The sequence below is a fragment of the Mirounga leonina genome, unplaced genomic scaffold, assembly GCF_011800145.1.
Source record: "Mirounga leonina isolate KUSES-001 unplaced genomic scaffold, KU_Mleo_1.0 Mir_168, whole genome shotgun sequence".
Lineage (NCBI taxonomy): Eukaryota > Metazoa > Chordata > Mammalia > Carnivora > Phocidae > Mirounga > Mirounga leonina.
Genome location: NW_023270426.1, coordinates 37614877 through 37637574, shown reverse-complemented (window position 1 = coordinate 37637574; position 22698 = coordinate 37614877). Strand labels below are relative to the sequence as shown.

The window sequence follows — 22698 nt, the reverse complement described above, 5'->3', positions numbered from 1 at the left end:
CGGGAAGTCTGCTTCTCCCTCCTCCTCTGCTTGCACACTCTCACTCACACTCTCTAATAAATAAATAAAATCTTTATAAAAAAAAAGAAAAATAAATCAATCATAATACGGAAGTAGAAAGTGTGCTGGTTAATTGTACTTACCAACTTAGCTAGGCTAAGGTGTCCAGTTTTATGGTCAAATACTAGTCTAGATGTTGCTGTGAAAGCATTTTGTCGATATGATTAAATGTACCAAGAGCTGACTTTAAAGAAAAGAGATTACCCTAGGTAATGTGGGTTGGGCTTCAATCAGGTGAATTTTGCCTTATGACCAAAAATTAAGGTTTCCCAGAAAAGAAGAAATCCTGCCTCAAGACTGTAACACAGAAATCCCGTTTAAGTTTCCAGGCTTCGCTAAAAAATTAGAACTTGCCAGTCCCATAATAATTTGTGCCAATTCCTTAAAATCACTCCCTCCCTCCCCACCATTCTCGTATCTCTCCTATTCTCTTTCTTTCTCGTCTTTGTGTATAGGGGCATGTGATGTGTGTACATGCACACACACCCAATAGATTCTATTTTTTCTGGAGAACCTTGACTGATACACTCAGAATCTAGAAAGTAAAACACAACCAACTGTACTGATCATACGGACTGAAAGTCTATTGTGAATTTCAGGGTTTGCCTCATAAACACTTCTCCACTTACAGCACCTTTCAAAAAAAGCATTTAATATTAAAATCTCTACCTCATGGATTTTGGTAACTTAAAATCAATCTTAAGTTCCCACACTCTTCTACTTTTATGCCTCTACATATCTACATATTTTCCAAGAAATACTTCAACATTTTTTAAAAGTAATAAACAGTCAAGGACAGGTGCCTGGGTAGCTCAGCTGGTTAAGCACCCCACTCTTGATTTCTGCTCAGGTCATGATCTCAGGGTCATGGGATTGAGCTCCACAACAGGACGGGCTTCACACTCAGTGGGGAGTCTGCTTCTCTCCCTCTTCCTCTGCCCCTCGCCCTGCTCCCACATGCACTCTCTCTATATAAAATAAATAAGTCAGTCAATCTTAAAAAACAAACAGTCAAGGGAACACTAATTAGTTCAAGACAGTTATTTATATCTGAGCTCTGCAAACTGTGTGCTGCATCCTAAGATGCCACAATGAACTCACAGAATATTTACAATTACTCAGAGAAACAGAAATATTGGTCAGATACTGCAAAAAATGTTCCTTGTGATGACTTCCTATCTTTACAAAGTACTACCCAGAAATCCAGGTAAAACAAAAAGTGAAGGTGGAGGAGTCCAAACTGATTCTGAAGTCAAGAGAATCTGAGTGGTGCTCAATAGGCACATATATTCCATTAGTGAGTATTTGTAGATATTTAAGAATGAAATAAAGATATTCTTTCTTTAGACTTTTGTGTATTATTTTTCAATAACTACTAAGTTATTAGGACAAAAATACGTACTAAACTGTTTGGACCCAACCACTTAATAGAAGGAACTATTAGATATTTTTATTTCTTTTGGCCTATGAGCACTGTGAAAATATTACAAACACACTAAGGGAACCATGAAACACTACCATTCAGTAACTTCTGATATATACCACGAGTCTTCAATTCACATATAATTTGGAAACAAATGGTAGAGATGTTCTCCAGACTTACTGCAATTATTATCTAGTAAGCAAGATTTTAAAAACAAACCATTATCCATTATAAAAGCAAATATCAAGTTATCATTAAAATGTAATATATTCAACTAAAGCTACAATAACGTACCTGGTTAGAATAAAGATTCAACAGCATAGACAGGTATCTCTATTGTCTATTTTTATTTATAACTTATTTATTTCTTTCATTATAAAAATACTTAATAACATCACAGAACAGTGAATTTGTGGGGACTTTAATTAAACAAGCAATCAGAACACAGGGATCAGCAAGCCTTTTCTGTAAAGGGACAGTTAAGTAGATATTTAAGGCTTTGTGTGCCATATGTTCTCAGATGCAACTATTCAACTTCCAACACCAGTCATAAACAACATGTAAAAAATGGACACGGATGTGTCCCAGTACAAAACTTCGGATAACTTTCATGTATCAGGAAATCCTATTATTTTTTCAACCAATAAGAAACATAATAACCCTTCTTTATTCACAGACTTGAAAAAACAAGCAGTAGACTGGATCCGGCCCATAGGCCATACGTAGTCTGCTGACCCTGGGGAGAACATGAACAGAGCCAGAACAAGGATAAAACAAAAAAAGGTGTGTAAGGTACAAAATGTAAGGAGGTGCTCATTCTCAGCAACTCACTTGTCTCACCCAAACCTGGCCCTGATGATAAATACACAGTTCCCAATACCACAAGAACACCTAGAAAGACCTAACTAAAACTTGGGAGACTAAGGCAAAGTTACCCAGAGGAGTTGAGCTTTAAGGTAAAATAGAACAAGATGAGGAATCAAGTTAAAGAAGGTGAGAGATTGGTAGGGAGTGTTTGTGGGACAGGGAATGAAAAGCCTGTATGCAAGGCCTCTGGAGCAAGAGGAAGACAGGTGCTCTCAAGAAACTGAAAAATGTTCTGTGTGGTGAATGCCTGATCAATGAGCTCCAGAAGCGGCTAAAGGAGTCAAGAACCAGATTATAGTAGGTGTTTGTAGGCAAACCTACATTAGAGAGGTTAGACTTACTCCTCGATCTAAAAGAAATCTCAGAACTGAGGAGGTTTGCAACAAGGAAGTGATAAAACCCTATGTATATAATTAGAAAACTCAACATGGTTGCTCTGAAGTAAACGTTCAGTAAAGTCTGAAAATTCTAAACAGGACAAATGGAACAAATGTTTTGTACAAAGATAAACCAGTAATATTACCTAAATTACTCAGCTACATTTTTATTACATCTTTATAATTAAGTTATTTACCCTGGAAGCATATAGACATTATGAAAACAATCTTAGTACTGAAAATATGCATTTGCTGTACCCCCCTGAAAGCCCACTACAATGAAAGTAAAGAAATATAAAAAGCAAAGGAATAATCCCATAGGGTCTATAAAGAAGAGAAACTACACTGGGTAAAGATGGCAACAGTGTTTGGAAGATGGCAGGTGGACAAAAGAATGTTAAGTGACTGGGCAGAAGAGAAAAGCCTGAAACCAAGCTGCCTGCCAGGGGAATGACAATCTAAGATATGCAGCTTTGGTTCTCAGAACCCTGCAATCCCCAGACCACAAAGAAGGCAGACGTGAGGCACAGAGCTCCAAAACAGGAAAACTGACTGAGAATCTGTATAAGAACAACTAGAACCTTGTAGATCCCCTTTCCCACTCCCACATAAACTCAGATGATTTAAATGAAAATCTAGATCCTGAATGGTGAGACACCCTCATTGGAAAAGCCCTCTCCCCTACCCTGAGTTCCACAACAGTTGTTCATACCTGAAGAGAGGCTACCCCGCAGGATAAAAAGGGAAAAAAAGGGCCTACAAATACTTTGATTTTCTAGTAAATTTCCCTACAACAAACCATGATTCTTCAATACCCCAAGGCTCTAAGCTCTCAATTAGGTGATCAGTCTAAAAAGTTTTCATTATTCATTCAATATAAACAAGCAACTCTCAAACACTCCGAATAACAAATGCTTAGAGGACAAACCTTTCTAACGGTGACTGCTGCAATGAGTCCAGCTCCTCTCCCAAAGATAGAAAATCACTCTTAATTTAACTTGACTTACTCTACTATCTCATACTGTTTTCAAGTGTTGAAAAGAGAAATCTTTCTCCAACATCCCTGCTTCCTTCAAAGCTCTCTAGATTTACTGGAACTCATTTGCCTAGCCCTATTTAATTCTTGCATATATTTTTGATGTTCTTCAGAACTGTGCTCACAGTCAGAAGTAGCCATTTGAACCAGAATACTATTTTATTCACTTTCATCTCCCTCATCTCTACACTCAAATATGATGACTTGACATGTTTTGTCAAATTCTCTGAGGGAAAAAAAATGTCCTCTTCGTAATGAAAAATGAAAAAAGATAAGAGGTGTTGTTCCATGAAAAGCCCGTGCTCTAAAGACAGGATCGGAAATAAGTCTGAACCAATGATAACAGCTCTTTCCTCAATCTTTCACACTGCCAATGGGTTCTAACAGTACCAGCAGTAGCCACGGTTCATTATTTCTCTTTAATATGAAATTAAGCCCAGTCGAGGCGGCCTATGCATGGTGCTGATGATTGTACATTATGAATATATTTAAAAGCACTGACCCATACACTTAAAAATTGTGGAGGGTAAATTTTATGTTTTATGTATTTTATCACACACACACAAAAAAAAAAACCTGGAAAAAATGTAACATAGTAGATACCTTTTCTCTTCCCACAGCATACTGAACATATTTCTGACATAACACTCATACAATTATTGTGAAATTGCCCATTCAAGTACTCTTTTCCCTGAAGGTTACTCTAAGGTTGTCAAAACAAGTGTCTCCGGTGTATAGTGTAAAGTGCCTGTTCCAGGACGGACAGGAGGTAGCACAGTGTGGTCACTGAGTTATCAGGCTCCGAAGTTAGGTTGCCGGAGTATATAAAGCAACGCCATCATTTACTAGCTGTGTGAAATTGAGCAAGTCAGTAAATCTCTATAAGCCTCAGATTTCTCATATGTGAGATGGAAATTAAAATACTATTATCTCAATGGGTTGTTGTGAGAATTTAATACATGACATTTATATTGTTGTTAAATATACTGTTATTAAAATCACTCAACAAATTTTTTTTTTAAAGATTTTTATTTTATTTATTTGACAGAGAGAGACACAGCGGGAGAGGGAACACAAGCAGGGGGAGTGGGAGAGGAAGAAGCAGGCTCCCGGCCGAGCAGAGAGCCCGATGTGGGGCTCAATCCCGCGACCCTGGGATCATGACCTGAGCCGAAGGCAGACGCCCAACAACTGAGCCACCCAGGTGCCCCTCAACAAATTTTGAACTCAACTGAATAAACCACTTAACTTTAACATTAGCCCATCGCAGTTAAATTTAATAAAGGTAATGAAAAACCTTACCTATCTATTCATCTAAACAAAGGCTAGGATTTCTAATTAGATTATATCAAAATCTAATTCTAAAAAAACTATGTACATTCTTATTCTAGATTTCCTTAAAGTGGAAACAGTTTTGTTTCACAAACCAAAAGATTTTACAAATTGCCTCCATTCTAAAGACATCAAATACTTTCAACTTTCCACATCTTACAAATCTTAAAAGATTAAGGACTTAATACATAAAAACCATATTTTAATATAATGTATATAGTCTCAAGTAACATCTCACTCAAGAACCTATCCTATACTTACCCTGGTGGTTGGTTTTAGTTATAGTATTTTTTTAAATAAGCCTTTGCTGAGAAAGTCACTTCCCATAATAATTATGATGGAAACTCATCACATGACACTAAGAACAAGCTCAATAAAGGAATGGAACAAAGATTGTAAATAATTATATGTAAAGTATTTGTTTCCTTTTAAGTGTGAGTAAACAAAAAATTGCAACCATAAACGAAACAAAATTCCATCCTACAATTAAGCAGAATAAAACTGGCTATTATGAAAGAGAACAAATGTAAATTTCAATTGCCATTCAGAGATTCTTTTTTCTTTCTTCTTCAAAATCATGGGTAAAATGTAAGTTATTAAAGTTTTAAAATACAAAATTTTAAATACAAGAGTTTTAAATTATTTACCCCAATTATTTTCAATCCTTATTTGAAAAGACTTTCTTCAATTTAAGTAAATTGATTCTTACCTCCTGATTAAATTTATGTGCCATCTCATTAAGAAGTGAAGAAAAAAAACTAGTGTTTTGTAGCAGGACTCGACCCATAACTCCAAGGTATGTTGACATCACGACAGGATACCTCTGTACAATCAAAATACAGCACACATAAAATTATATCAAGGTGTGAGTATAAACATGACTATGAACAATCATAGACATGATAACAGTCAACAGGGATATAAAATAATATTCTCCGGGGCGCCTGGGTGGTTCAGTCGGTTAAGTGGCTGCCTTCGGCTCAGGTCATGATCCCAGGGTCCTGGGATCGAGACCCGCATCGGGCTCCCTGCTCATCGGAGAGCCTGCTTCTCCTTCTCCCTCTGCCTGCCGCTCTGCCTGCTTGTGCTCTCTGTCAACTAAATAAATAAAATCTTTAAAAAAAAAAAATAAAATAAATAAAAATAAAATAATATTCTCCTTCAAAATCACTTTAGGATATACTGCCAATATTACCTGAGTTATAAGTAACTTTCTAAATATATGTCATACAAGGTAATATACATATAATGTGGATTTTAAAGACAGAGGAACACAGAAAGAATATTTACAAACGGCTTATTTATTTATATTACTGTAAATACTCGTACAATACATGGTTACGTGGATTCACTTAAAGAGACTGACTTAGAAAATAACCGGTATTTTTCATATATTCAATATGTACTACAACCAGCACTATTCTTTCCCATTACTCTGCTTCCAATCTTTCTGAATGAATATACATGCATGTAAGTGAGAGATTATTAAAAAAAAAAAAAAAAAGAAGAAGCTATAGTTTCCGGAGAAAGAAAAGGCCAAGCTATATAACTACCCTGAAAATTACTTAATTTACTTCAAAACAACCCAATAATAAGAAAAGCTTTTAATATCTAACAACAAAGAAGAAATAATTTTCCAATGAAGAAGGAAAATAATTAAAAGTAGAACCCTAGAGTCCATTACTATCCTTAGAAGCTTAAGGAAATCTTACCTCTCCTTCTATAATACCTCTGAAAACACAGGGTAGAATCGGTTGAAACATTTGTGCACCTAATACCGGGTTCACTTTAAGGGCATTTTCCACAACCTAAAAACCAGAAAGAATCATTGGTAACACTAAATAATCCAAGTCACTGCTTCATGTAAAACATAGGTAAAGAAAACAATGTATTAAATATCACACACTAAATCTCAGAATACACACAAACACATGAAGTAGTCAATATTCTGGCATTAGATACACTTTTACAAGACAATCCATTAAAAATGGATTTGATATAAAATTTGATATGAAGTGTATAATACATACAGCTATACATCTCACATAGAATTATAATTAATCACATCCTAATAACAGGTACCATGTTGTCATTATTACATTTGCATTTTAAAGAAATAACCCTTACAAAATGGTACACTAGAGTCAGCAAAAGGCATTTCAAAAGTGTTGGCTTTTTTGGGGGCGCCTGGGTGGCTCAGATGGTTAAGTGTCTGCCTTCAGCTCAGGTCATGATCCCGGGGTCCTGGGATCGAGTTCCGCGTTGGGCTCCCTGCTCCTTGGGGAGCCTGCTTCTCCCTCTGCCTCTCTCTCTCTCTGTCTCTCATGAATAAATAAATAAAACCTTAAAAAAGAAAGTGGTTTTTTTTTGTAATAAGCGGAACAGTACGGTAGTGGCACAACAACAGACACAAAGATCAGTGGAACAGAATAGAGAGTCCAGAAATAAACCCACGATTCTATGGTCCATTAATCAACAAAGGAGGAGAGAATATGCAATGGGAAAAAGACAGTCTCTTCAACAAATGGTGTTTGGAAAACTCAATAGCTACATGCAAAAGAATGAAACCGGATCCCTTTCTTACACCATACACAAAACACCCTCAAAATGGATTAAAGACCTAAATGTGATTCCCCAAACCATAAAATTCCTAGAAGATGACGCAGACAATAATCTCTTAGACATCAGCTGCAGAAACATTTTTCGAGATATGTCTCCTTTGGGCGAGGGAAACAAAAGCAAAATTCAACTATTGGAACTACATGAAAATAAAAAGCTTTTGCACAGCAAAGGAAACCATCAACAACAACAAAAATACAATCCAACTAATGGAAGAAGATATTTGCAAATAATGTATCTGACAAGGGGTTAATATCTAAAATACATAAAGAACTTACACAACTCAACACAAAAATCAAAATCAAAACAGAACAACAATAACAAATAATCCTTTAAAAAATGAGCAAATGACATCAATACATATTTTTCCAAAGAAGACAAACATATATCCAACAGACACATGAAAAGATGCTCAACATCACGCATCATCAGGGAAATACAAACTGAAGTCATAATGAGATATCCTCTCACATCCATCAGAATGGTTAAAATCAACACAAGAAACAAGTATTGGCAAGGATGTGGAGAAAAAGGAATCCTCGTGCACTGTCAATAGGAAAACAAGCTGGTGCAACCACTGTGGAAACCAGTATAGAGGGTCCTCAAAAGCTTAAAAATACAAGTACCATAAGATCCAGTAATCCCATTACTGGCTATTTACCCAAAGAAAATGAAAATATTAATTCAAAAAGATATGTGCACCCTTATATTTATTGCAGCATTATTTACAATAGCCAAGTTATGGAAGCAACCCAAGTCTCTACCTATAGATGAAAAGATAAAGAACATGTGGTACACACACACACACACACACACACAAATAGATTACTCAGCCATAAGAAAGAATGAAATCTTGCCATTTGCAACAACATAGACGGATCTAAAGGGTATAATGCCAAATGACATAAGTCAGAGAAAGACAAATAACATATGATTTCACTCATGTGTGGAATTTAAGAAAAAAAACAAATAAAGAAAAAAAGAGACAAACCAAGGCACAGACTCTTAAAAACAGAGAACTGGTGGTTACCAGAAGGGAGGGAGGTGGGAGGTGGGAGGTGGTGTGACATAGGTGAAAGGGATTTTTTTTTTTTTAAACATTTTATTTATTCATTTGAGACAGAGAGAGAGAGAGAGAGAGAACATGAGCACAGGAGAGGCAGAGGGAGAGGGAGAGGGAGAAGCAGGCTCCCTGCCGAGCTAGGAGCCAGACATGGGGCTTGATTCCAGAACCCTGGGATCCTGACCCAAGCCAAAGGCAGACACTTAATCATCTGAGCCACTTATTGTGTTGAGAACTGAGCATGTACAGAACTGTTGAATCATTATATTGTACACCCAGAACTAATAGTATACTGTGTGTTAATTATTAAAAAAAAAAAAAGGGATGGCTTTTAATTAGAGAAAAGGTAAGTTAGAAAAAATATACTCACTATCCAAAAATCAATCTACCTGTTAAGTTTATCAATAAATTAGACAAAAAACAGCTTGTTGCATATATATTGAGAAATAATCTTATTTTATTTATAATATAATTATATAGGTTATCAATCATGAGCTGATTGTCACAGGTGAAAATTCTGAAGGATAAGTGAGAGTGCTTCCCTTTGTAATAACAATGACGGCATGAAATTCAAGCACAGTGAGATTTTTTTGTTTATTTTTGTTTTATTTTTTAGGAAGATAAGGCAGTAGTCAGGATGCAGCAATGAGGACCAAGAAGGAATCTTCCATGCTTCTAGCCCCACTGTTAAGAGGGAAGGAATGAAAACAGACACCATATGAGAGGGTTATGAGCAAGTACTAATCTCAAGGTAGAGCCAAGCTGCCTTTAAAACTTGTAGCAATGTTTCTCCAGGGTGATTATTGACATTCTGAGTCGGACAAGGATTTATTGTTCAGGACTACTCCATGCATCGAGGGGCTTTTAGCATCTCTGGTCTCTGTTCATTATGTGCCAAGAGCATGCTCCAAACATGATCACCATCAAATACACCTCCGTGCATTTTGAAACATTCTCAAGGTAAGCAAATAGTACCCATGGATGACAGCATTCTCTAATTTTGAGCAAGAGGTAAAGGGAATGTCTAAAGAAAAGTTAAAAAATACAAGAACTTTTACAGTGGGCCAAGTATTATGCTATCTACTAAAAGATAAGAGGATAAAAAGTTATCACAGATTCTGATTAAAAGCAACAGGAAACGAAGTTCAGAAAATAATTAAATCTGACCTCAATAAAGCTTATTAAAAAAACAGATTTGGAATAAAGATGGAAAAGATGTAGTAGGTAAGCTAGTAAACTGAATCTCAGAAGTTCATGTCATCACAAAGTCTCTATTTTAGGTATGAATGGAAAATAAAGCCATCTGCTGAAGGCTAGACGCATATTTAACTTCATTCCCTCCTGATACCCTACTATAATTACAGTATAAGGATTTTAAAGGGAAGGGGAATCATTAAAAGGACCAAGGGATGAGAGATGAATACTGGAAGGTATAAAGAAGAAATTCAAAAGTGACTGATCAGGTCAGAGAGAGCTAAAAACTAAGAATGCAATGGACAGGGTGGAGAAGCAACTTAATTTATGGCATCTCTGTCTTCTCCCTACCTTTCATCAAAATCCAGAGAAATTAGGACCTCCTCTGGAAAAGAGGGAAAGGAAAAAGCTAAAAATAAGACTGATTAAAAGTCTATTTAAGAAACAAGTTGCCAGATATTCCCAAATCTGCATATCTGGGCAACTGACCATCTCTCTCCACAGGAGAAGATAGTGTATTATCTTTAAAGGATCTAAAAGAGTTTCCAGATTAAAAGGGCCCAAGTAGTGCCCAGTACAATCAACTAAAATAAACCTAAATCAAGGCACATCACTGTAAAATTTCAAGACACTAGAAACAAGAAGAAGCTACAAGCCTGGAGAGGAGGAAGAAGGCAGGAGAGTCAGCATGGCTCTGGAAGAGACTTGGACAAGTAATTTAAAGTAATAAAATACCCTATGGGTCAAGGTGTCTGAACATACTGAGCAAAAACTACTGGCAAAGAATGTAGTGCATATAAGAAAATAACACTTAAAAAAATTATTAACACCTAAGATTACATGTTTGTAGAGAAAAGGAGAAGCAATCACATATTTGGATCATTATGACTGTCAGAATATAAATTCACCAACATGTATATCATTCAATACAAACCAGCTGTCAGATGCATTTTCTTTATATATAAAGATAGTTGTTATTGCATAAAAGATCCACAGATATATCAAGGCTAAAATGGAATCTTGGTATTCGAAAAGGTTAGGAACCATAGCTAGGGAAAATGAGATTATTTCTGAAAAATTATGTAGGAAAATGCTATTATTAGACTTGGAGGCAGGGGTAGTGAAACAGAATCAAAAGAAAATTCAGAGAGTAGAACTGGTAAGACCAACTGAACAGTTAACCAGAGGTGAAGAAGTTGTACTTACTCCTAATTTATATGTTTGGCCAATGGATACAATTGTGGTCCCATTAGTAATAATGAGGTTTTGTTGTGGACGTGATGACCCTGAGATATGATTATTTCCACACATGACACTTTACAGTCCACTTTCCAAGGAGGATATAGCAGTTTTGACTTAAAAACCACAGAGTTCAAATTATGACTACTTCCACTGAAGAAGGCTCCTCTATAAATCTAGAATCAAAATCCTTCTGGACATTTTGATCAGCAACCAGTGCTTTCTATTCTAAACAAAATTTCTAAAAATGCATCTAATGACTTCAGTGTTAAAACAATTTTATATATTTCAAGTGAAATGTATGTACACTCACATGGACAAGCAGCTCCCAGAAGCAAGTAACTCTAAAGACAACTGATATAATCAAAGATACTTAAAAGTAAGGTAATTTATAGTTATTAATAGAATTTAAATCATAGCTTACTCTTCTTGGGAGGGGAATCATTACGTTCTCTAGGATTTTAGCTTGTTTGATGTATTTTAATCAATTTAGTTTTATTCTGATGCTCAAACTGTTCCATCATTAGCCAAGTGGGAGCTCCTTCAAATGATTCCTGCATCCTTTTGATGGAATCCCACCTTCTCTTCCTTCTGGCACAAAGAGATCTCTCCAGTTTATCTTGAGTATCTCTTGTCTGAACTCTGGACTCACCCAGCAGGAAACAGTGTTTACAGACCACAATCTATGTTCTGGGATATTTACTGCCACTGGATTGACACTGTTTCAGGTCTTTTACTTAGACAGCATTAGGATATCTATTTTCTTTTCCTGTAAAGTATGTAACATAAATTCACCAAATCCAACTGACATTACAGCATTTTACATAAATTCTTTGATTTTATATTTCCGCCTTTCTCTTACATTGAAAACTCTCAGATTATAACAACATTACCTTGTTTCTAATATATATAACATCCACATATATACTTATGGGTTTCAAAATAACCATATGAATATTTACTAATAACAATAACACTCTGAATGCAATTTTTAATCTCCTTGTGTTTCTTTTTGTTCTACCTATCCCACCAGGGATCCACATGTAAAATACTATATACTAAAATTACTTGAAATATTCTTCTCCAATGGCTATGGTACCAACACAATAATAGATTCAAATGTTTTAGCTTGTTTTTCATCTGTAGGAACTGCTTTTACTTTATTATTTTAAATCATGTAAAATATCTATTTGGCTCCAAAAACCGAAGTAAAAAACAGATACACATCCTAAAAGATCAACCTTTTACCCTCTCTCCGTCTTCTGCCCACATGACCACCTTTATTAATTTGGCTTATTTTTCTATCGCTCTGTAGGTTGCACTCCTCAAACTTAAGAAAACGCTAGACACTGGTCTTTGCTTATAGTCTCAGAATCACTCTAACACTAACACTGTATACAAAGGCCGTCTTCGTTTCTTTCTAAGCTGCACAGTACCCTTCTGTATGGTTCATCTTATTACCTATTATGAATTATTTTTTATCAGCATTTTGCTATTACAAATTAAACTTATACATATTGGTTTTAATCCATCCCTTTTCTAAATATACTTGGAACAGACCATGTTTTTAAAATCCCTGTCAGGGTGCCTGGGTGGCTCAGATAGTTAAGCGTCTGCCTTCAGCTCAGGTCATGATCTCGGGGTCCTGGGATCAAGCCCTGCATTGGGCTCCCCACTCAGCGGAGAGTCTGCTTCTCCCTCTCCCTCTGCTTGTGCTCTCTCTGTCTGTCTCTCTCTCAAAATGAATAAATAAAATCTTAAAAATAAAATAAAATAAAATAAAGTAAAATCCCTGCAAAAAATGCAGGCTTTTAGCTGGTGTCCTGCACTCAAACCATTTTCTGGTTTTAGGCTTACATTGCAAACAAGGTGGTAATAGCATAGATCCTGAAGTCAGAAAGCCTACATTTATATCACGGCTCCAATACTTACTAGGTGTGTGACCTTGGACAAGGTATTTACCTCTTTGTGATTTAATTTCTCATCTGTAAAATGGGGGAAAGAATAGTACCATCATCATAAGTTTATGTGAGGATTGAATGAACTCTATGTTATGTGCTTAGAAATGTGTAGCATGTAGTAAATGCTAGTATTAGCTATTACTATTATTATTACAGAATAAATTGTACCTTAAAAATATTTGTGCCATCTTAAGTAAGCCTTACCACAGTGAATGAAAGCAACCTGGCTCATTACTACTTGATAAGACCTGACAAGAGATTTCTAAACTCAAAGTGGTATGTATACATACAGACAAATTTCAAATTAAAGAGATGTTAACAATTTAAATTTGAGTATTTTTAGAATATAATTGTATTCACCTAGATAATTTGTTCTGACTCACAAAATATAATAAAGCCTATTTTTGCTCTTAACTATTTGTTCCAAAAGCAGGCATACTTATCTCTCTATCCAATTTTCGTAACATTGTAATTTTCTGCTTCAAAGAACAAAGCACTTACTTCCAGATACTGTCAGAAACAAGTATAACAGTGACATTTAGCCAAAAATATATTAAAAATGTTATATGGCATACTATATTAAGAAACAGTATCTGAGAGGTATTAAACATGAAAATAATGAGTTAATATTAAAAACTATTATTATTACACCTTTACTGGAACATTGAGAATAGGAAAAAGACAAAAATGTTGAGTTCTCTTAGCTTTCAAGTACAGGCATAAAAGGACCACTGTCCTAAAATACTCTTTGATTTAAAAAACAAGTAATTTATTCATGATAATTAGCATACTCTTAGGATTCATCATCAATTAAATAATAAAATCCAGTTTCTGAGATTTCAAATAAAATGTACTGGTTTAGCTATAGCAATGCTTACACAAAAATAGTGTTAAATGTTATTAGGTGGCCAATTTTTAATTGAAGTCCTTATATCCTATCAATGAACTCCTGCTGGCATATCTACAAATTGGCTTAATCTGTAACTTATGTTAAATGATACAAATTATTTTAATGTATACTTGCATGATAAATGATTTGCGCTGAATTTTTAAATCAAACATTATTAGGTACAATTAAGAAACAATGATATCACCTTCTTTCACATCAAAGGAAAAAGGAGAAGCAAAAAGATTTTTTTTTCCCAGTAAAGTTGTAAGGGTGGTGTTATACATTATATAAATTTGGAAATTTTCGTAACAAAAGTTTTTTAAAAGACTGTGCTACTACTCTGGAAAGCAAGAAAGAATTAAATACAACTAATTTTTTTTTTTTTTTACTTTACAGTTCTATTTTATTTTTTTATTATGCTATGTTAATCACCATACATCATTAGTTTTTGATTTAGTGTTCCATGATTCATTGTTTGCATATAACACCCAGTGCTCCATGCAGAACGTGCCCTCTTTAATACCCATCACCAGGCTAACCCATCCCCCCACCCCCCTCCCCTCTAGAACCCTCAGTTTGTTTCTCAGAGTCCACAGTCTCTCATGGTTCGTCTCCCCCTCCGATTTCCCCCCTTCATTTTTCCCCGCCTGCTATCTTCTTCTTCTTTTTAACATATAATGTATTATTTGTTTAAAGGGCCGCTGAGATATATAATTCTTGATAAAAAATAAAGCTCTAGCATTGTGTAAATAGCCTGCTTAGTATTGAAGTTTTAACTAATGTATTCTTTTTATTTTTAAATAAACACTAATTAGTTAGAAGAAATGGTCAAAAGATGAGGTAGAATAACTTGTTTTTTCTTACAGCCCAAAATGTTAACAACCAAAATAAATTATTTGGCCTCCAAGTACAGTAGCCTATTCTGCCCCGAAGGGAGATTATATAATTAGACAACTATTTAATTATACAGTTAGGTAAAAATAGCCAACACTTAATATTACGTGATTACATGGTAGGCATTGTTGTTAGTGCCTTATACGTGTAAGCCCCTGGGATCCTCATCTCAACTCTAGGATACAAGTGAAGTTTTCATCCCCACGTTCTAGCCAGAAGGTGAGGGGCAGAGATGAGGCCGCTCACCGCACCCGGCTGTGAAGCAGCAGAGCCAATACTCGAACGCTGGCAGTTTCGCTTCGGTCCACAGTCTTACCTACCGCGCTCTCCTGCTCTACTGCCTCTGATTACATGATGTTGCAAGAATACAATCAAAAACAAATACTAAAAAGAAAGTAAACATTCTCCTTAGGACATATCCTTAAAAACCTGCTTCATTTTGCCAATGAATTTCACAATGCCCATTTCATATGGCTCAGGACAATTTGTCTTTCAGTAGTTACTAAAAAAAAGTACAAAAGAAGGAGGAAAAAAAACCACTTTCAATTCAAACTTTTTCTCAGAGGTGTTTAAACATAAGCAACAACCTCTTAACACTCAGAATATATACATTAAAATTTAACAGGATTTCAGATAATGCATACTTACAAATTATTAAAATTTCATGTGGTACAATCCCTTACATAACAAATGAGAGAATTTAAGCCCAGTTCTTATACATAAGAACTGTGTAAAGTAGCAGAGCTGGATGTGCAAACCAAAGCGCAGGTCAAGAGGAGAATAACACTGGAAATGGGCAGTTAGTATGCTTCAGTTGGCATTTCTACTGGATGTAGGCATATTCGCTGTGCAATCCTTAACGTAAGAATTACGGATTCCCCTTGCTTCCACATCACTTACATTGTATGCATTCAGAGGAAGGAGAATACATAATTTATTTAAGTTAAGATAATAGAAAAGCTAGAGGAGAAACACACACACATGCGCACACACACAAATCTATAAAGACAACATCAAAATGACATGGCAATTTCCTCTCAAATTTCTATCACTCCCACATAGCCAGTCACTTTTTCCTCGGTTAGAATTAAGGCCATAGTGTTGACTCCTTGTTATCTCTCTACTTCCAGAAAAGAAATTACCACCAAGACAAAAGATGAAGCTAAGATTACATAAGACAGATGAGGTCCTCAGTAAAATTATATATTGCCACTACATCAGTTTGGTAAGGGCATAAATGCATTAAAAATTCACAAGAACATTTTTGTAAACATGTCCAATGTTACTTGTAATCTCTGCAGCTTAGAGAATACTGTGAAAATAGTGGGGGTGAGAGTAGACCAGGCCTCAAGCATCCAGGGTGGTCTCTAGAAGCCACAGATTTCCGTAATTACCCCTTCAAAGACCACATGCTTCTTTCATAACTGGGGCTTACATTCTCATGCTTTAACCCCTATACTAAAAAAGAAACTAAAGAATCTATGAAACTAAAATCAGAGTTTTATCATATTTTACCGTATGTGCCCTATTTTTAGTTTACAACATTACCTTGGTTTAAAGTTTCTACTGTGATTTCAAATACAGAAAAGCAAAAAACAGACAGTATGGTGAAGTAATGGGTTTGATAAATGGACTTTCTGGGAAAAATCAGAATTAACCAAAGTTCTTATTTCAACTCCTGTTAAAAGCCTTTCTGTATTGTAAGAATTCTCTTAAAGCCTAAAGACACTGTTCTTATATGTAAGTCAGTCAAGAATCTTAAGTACCATCTTTAACATCAGTAATGTAGAATTCATTTAAGAATGAATACTGAGATGAGTAATATTCATGCCCCCAACCTGTGGAAAATACAAATAGTCTTATCACCTTGCAATGTACCTCTGCCTCAAGAGTGACAGTCATCAAGCAGCTCTAACCTTGTCTCCTTTGTAACTGAAAACACCAAGGTCACATACCAGTTTCCTACACTTCTCACCAAACATGATTATCTACAGCTTCAATCACTGCCACTTTTTGCCAACTCTCTCAGAAAACAAACTCCTGCTCCCCTTTCAAACTAATCTTTCCACAAATGCTCTTGATCCGAAATCCCAATTCCCTGTATTATCTAGAGCCATCCTCCCTTCTACTGGGTCACTTTCATTTACAAAACCTACTCCAATCAAGTCCTCCATACTTCATCCCCACACACAAAAACCATCTTTTCACTTTTTAACAGTAAATGCTCATTATGGGTTGAACTGTGTCTTCCAAAAAGATATGTTGGAGTCCTAATCCCAGGTACCCGTAAACGTGGCTGGAAACAGCGTCTTAGCAAATGCAATTGGGTTAGGATGGTATTTTTAGGGTAGGCCTCTAATCCATTAGGACTGGTACTCTTATTAGAAGAGAAAACAGAGATACAAGGAGAACGTCATGTAACAAAGGAAAGCAGAGATTGAAATGATACATATACAAGCCAAGGAAGCCAAAGCTTGCTGGCCATCACCACAAGCTAAGACAAAGGCATGGAACAAACTTTCCCCCAGAGTCTTCAGAGAGAGCATGGCCCTGCCAACACCTTGATTTCAGACTTTCAGTGTCTAGTACCCCGTGAGAAAGATAATTACTATAAATACTATAAATTAATTTCTGTTGTTTTAAGCCACCTGGATTGTGGTACTTTGTTATGGCAGCCCTAGGAAACATGCAAAGTCTTTAATTATAGGTGCCTCCCTGTCTGATCACTTTATAACTAAAATCTGAATACTAATACCAAGGGTTGGCAAACTATGCCCATGCCATAATTCTGTAAATAAAGCGTTAATGAAATACAGCCACACTCATCCATTTACTTATCATCTATAACTGCTTTCAATTCTACAACAGCAGATACAAATAGTTGAGACAAAGACTGTATGGCCCACAAAGCCTAAAACATTTACTACCTGGTCCTTTACAGAAAAAGCGTGCTGACCCATAACCTATACGGTGAATAAATGAATAATGAAATTTGAAATTTGAAAGTCGAATTAACAAGCATTGTAACACGGATATCTGGAGTTTTATCTGTGCGTGTGTACAATAAATATCTGAAGAACACATTAAATATTATAATGCTTGAATAAGTTCAAACTGATGATTACTCTTATTAGATGTATAGCAGCTATCATAGTGATTAATACAAAAGAAGATTTTACCATATGCATAAACTTTTACCCACTTAGTCCCCCAAATATACTGTGGATTACTATGACAATTATTGTGATTAGTTACATACAGCTGACCCTTAAACAAGGGTTTGAATTGCACAGGTCCACATATATGCAGACTTTTTTCAATATAGTACAGTACTAGATATGCATTTTCTCATGAGTTTTTTTTTTCATTTTATCTCATGATTTTCTTAACATTTTCTTTTCTCTCTTCTTGTAAGAATACAGTATATAGTACATATAACTTAAAAGATATGTGTTAATTGACTGTTTATGTTATCTTTAAGATTTCGGTCAACAGCAGGGTATTAGTAGTTTAGTTTATGAGGAGTGAGAAGTTAAACCTGGATTTTCAATGTGCAGAGGGTCTCCAACTCTAATCTTGTGTTGTTCAAGGGTCAATTATACATTTCTTACAATGAACCTCTCTGGGCAAAGACTTTTTAATTTCACTGGGAGGAAATCATATGGTTTTTAGGATCTAAAGAAATGCCATCATTCTCATACGATAAATGCAACTTTGTTATGATAATTAACACTTCACTTAACCATCTTGCATATCTGACCATATCTGACTTAGAACACAGCTAAGAAATCAGGGAAGTGGGGGAGTGCAGGAAGGGTTAACAGCTACATCTTCTTGCAAAGTACAAACATGAAGCACATATGTATATATGTATACATATACATGTAAATATGTATTTCATATAAATTTATAAATACACTTATGTTTATAAATATATATTTAATTGATACTATATCTTTAATACATAAATATATACAACTCAGAGCCTGTTCTTATTCTACACAATGATATACAACATATAAAGATAATATATATCCTTAATCTATATAGATATACTGCATAAACATTAACTCAGCTTATTTTTTAAAGTTTTTTTTTAATTGAGGTATACCTGACACATAACATTATATTATTTTCAGGTATACAACATAATGATTTTATACTGGCTCTAAATCATACTCAATCGATACAAGTTTCATAGTATAACTATGATGCCAACACAAATTAAAAGTCCCAAATTATAATAAAATTTCTTCCCAAAAGTAGGCTAACCAACTGGAGCAGTGAGAAGTGTTACATGTCACCAGCCTTTGGACAATTCCTAAACATTTTTAAAGCCTTGCTTAAAAGTGAGGTCTCAGGATGGGGTGGGGAGATGGACCTTGATTAGGATACCATCAGCAGGGACCTTGTCAGAAATGTGGAATCCACATTATTTTAACAACATCCTCAGGAGATCTGTATCCACATTCAAATTTGAAACCCATGGCCCAGAATTATAGTAATTGATTACCACTAAAAGAAAATACTGTCTAGAAGTACTCTTCTCCTTGACAATCATCCAAACCCAAATGAAGGTCCAATTTCACAAAATACAGATGAAAAACTTACAACAATACTCATTTAAAATATGACAATACCTTGAGTACTTGAACTTGACCTTCTGTAGTAATTTCCTTTAGCAGCTCACAAAACGACTGACAGAGACCCACTGCATATGTCTGAAATTCAATCAAAAGTCAAAATATACATATAAATATATTTGCAGTATCAGAACAGGCAAAAATTATATTTGGAACTCATTACAATCTATTTGAAAACTATATACTTAAGGTCTAAGTATATAAAGTTTCAATTAGAACTCTTAGAAAAAGCTTAGAAAATAAAAATACAGTTTACTGCGATACTGATTTTTACAGAAATATAAGGCTGTATTTATTTACAGAGATACTTTCTGTGTTAAGTAACAGTTCATGGAACTGCATCACATCTACCCTACAGTGCTTATAAAGTTTTTTCTCCCCTTAAAGTAACTGATCAATCTTCATTTAAAAGGTACCTCTTGATTTCAAATGAGAGACAAAGTAAGAACTACATAAATTTTTACAATGCAAAAACTAGTACATCATACCTGTAGAAATTCTGTTGATGATAAAAAGATATAACCATTGATGATCTTAAAGCAGGTTCTGAGATTTTCTGAACTTAGTTCTGCCAAAGAATTTATTTTAAAAAGGACAGGTTAATTCAATGTTCAAAATCAGTTTAAATGAAGCACTTTATTTAAAACTAAGTTACATACAGTTCTTTACAAACCTTTTGAGTGCTGTTCAGACTACTGGGATTCAAACAGCTATCTAAGAACTGACATCAACCTATAACTGAGTACTTCCCCATATACCTGGCACTAGTTGAAAGAATTTAAGGAAAAAAATTAAGCTCCCAGGTTTTTTATTCCTTTCAGAAAACAAGCACATAATCATATATACCAAACTTTCATTTCAAACTACGTTTCTAGTGCCAGCATGGTAAATGACAAGGAACTGAATTTTTTTTTTTTTTTTAAGATTTTATTTATTTGACAGAGAGAGACACAGCGAGAGAGGGAACACAAGCAGGGGGAGTGGGGGAGGGAGAAGCAGGCTTCCCGCTGAGCAGGGAGCCCGATGCGGGGCTCGATCCCAGGACCCGAGGCCCACGACCGGAGCCTAAGGCAGACGCTTAACGACTGAGCCACCCAGGTGCCCTGGAACTGAATCATTTTACCATCATATTTTTATAAGTGCTTAAATGGTTCACTCAATAAGCATCTACTGAGTGCTGCTGCGCTGGCACTGGATATGATATGCTACTTATGAAAAGAGTCCTATTACACTCCAAAAACTTTCAATACTGTGTTTAGATAATTCTCAATCCTTGGACTCGTCTTCAAATCTGCTCTCCTGTAAGAACTTACACATAAAAAATATTCTTAAAGATGTAACTATCAGGGGTGCCTGGGTGGCTCAGTCGTTAACCGTCTGCCTCTGTCAAATAAATAAATAAAATCTTAAAAAAAAAAAAAAAGGAATGAGAATACTAAGTAAATTAACACTATAAAACAGATTTAAAGGATTTTAAAAACAAGCCCTTAGAACTAAGTTATCAGAATTATTTTCAGTGATAGCTTTTGGTTCTACTTTATTTTTATTTTTTTAATTTTTAAAGATTTTATTTATTTGACAGACAGCGAGAGCAGGAACACAAGCAGGGGGAGTGGGAGAGGGAGAAGCAGGCTTCCTGCCGAGCAGCGAGCCGATGTGGGGCTCGATCCCAGGACCCTGGGATCATGATCTGAGCCGACGGCAGACGCTTAACGACTGAGCCACCCAGGCGCCCCTTGGTTCTACTTTAAATTCCTCTGGTTCTACTTACATTTAGGAAAAAGGATATAAAATGAATTTTAGCCTTGTATTTATTCACACACTTAAAATATCTTAAAAATTATTAACTTAAACATCTAAATAGTATTCAATATTGTTGGTCTTATGTATTTTATTTATTTATAACTTTATTTTTTATTATGTTAATCACCATACATCATTCGTTTTAGATGTAGTGTTCCATGATTCATTGTTTGTGCATAACACCCAGTGCTCCATGCAGCATGTGCCCTCTTGAATACCCATCACCAGGCTAACCCATCCACCCACCCCCCTCCCCTCTAGAAGCCTGTTTGTTTCTCAGAGTCCATAGTCTCTCATGGTTCGTCTCCCCCTCCGATTTCCCCCCTTCATGAAAATGAGAAAATTCCTGCCAACAGCTTTATTTCTACTTATAAAAAAGTAATAGCTATCATATTCAATAATTTTTAAAAATCATAGATACAATGACAAAGAATATGTTTTCACTGATAAGAAAAGTAAGTATTCATTTTGATCTATAGTCTTCAAAGATTAAAATAAATATTCTGGGGCGCCTGGGTGGCTCAGTTGGTTAAGCGACTGCCTTCGGCTCAGGTCATGATCCTGGAGTCCCGGGATCGAGTCCCGCATCGGGCTCCCTGCTCAGCAGGGGGTCTGCTTCTCCCTCTGACCCTCTTCCCTCTCGTGCTCTCTGTCTCTCATTCTCTCTCAAATAAATAAATAAAAATCTTTAAAAAAAATAAAATAAAATAAAATAAATATTCTGGTTATATTTCAAAATAAATTCTAAAGCTAATATAACATAATGTATATGCAAAATGTTACATGTAAAAATGAGTTTTGTGATACTCAAGAATATGATACTCAAGAATAAAGGTAACACTGTTGTCAAGGTATACTAAACATGCACAGATATAATGTGTAAACAGAATTTCTTCATTTATCAAAGCAAATATATATACCATAATGCATAAAACAAATTACATACAATGTTTTCAAAGAGAAAGCAGGAAATAAACTAATTCAGTAGCTTCCATATAATCTATATTCACTGTTAACTATCTGTAAAATACAGAATTTTTTAAATTTTTGAATATTAAAAAAGCTTAAATCTAGTATTATCACAAGGATGAAATTTTAGTAGTTCTTGATTTAGTTAAGTAACAAATCCTTCACTGACTGTGGTTGCTTTTGCTTTTAAAATAGCAGTAATATTAACAGTAATAGTAACACATATAATTGCAAAACAATCTTTACTATGTGGCAGACATTTTTTTAAAGATTTATTTACTTTTATTAGAGAGAAAGAAAGAGCATGTGCATGTGTGCGCACCTGTACA

General features: G+C 35.2%; 1 protein-coding gene across 6 annotated transcripts in view; it reads right to left on the bottom strand.

Annotated features, from left to right (window-relative positions):
- IPO11 (importin 11) overlaps positions 1–22698 on the bottom strand; it is a 210834-nt gene that overhangs the window by 75458 nt on the left and 112678 nt on the right. For all 6 annotated transcript variants that reach the window (XR_004680925.1, XR_004680924.1, XR_004680926.1 and 3 more), the window contains 4 exons: positions 20086–20165; positions 19595–19675; positions 6808–6903; positions 5805–5918 (listed from right to left, as the gene is read on the bottom strand). Coding sequence is in view for 3 of the 6 variants with exons in the window: in XM_035014503.1 (XP_034870394.1) it covers positions 5805–5918; positions 6808–6903; positions 19595–19675; positions 20086–20165 (371 nt within the window). In the remaining 3 variants the exon portion in view is untranslated. The remainder of the gene's footprint in view (positions 1–5804; positions 5919–6807; positions 6904–19594; positions 19676–20085; positions 20166–22698) is intronic.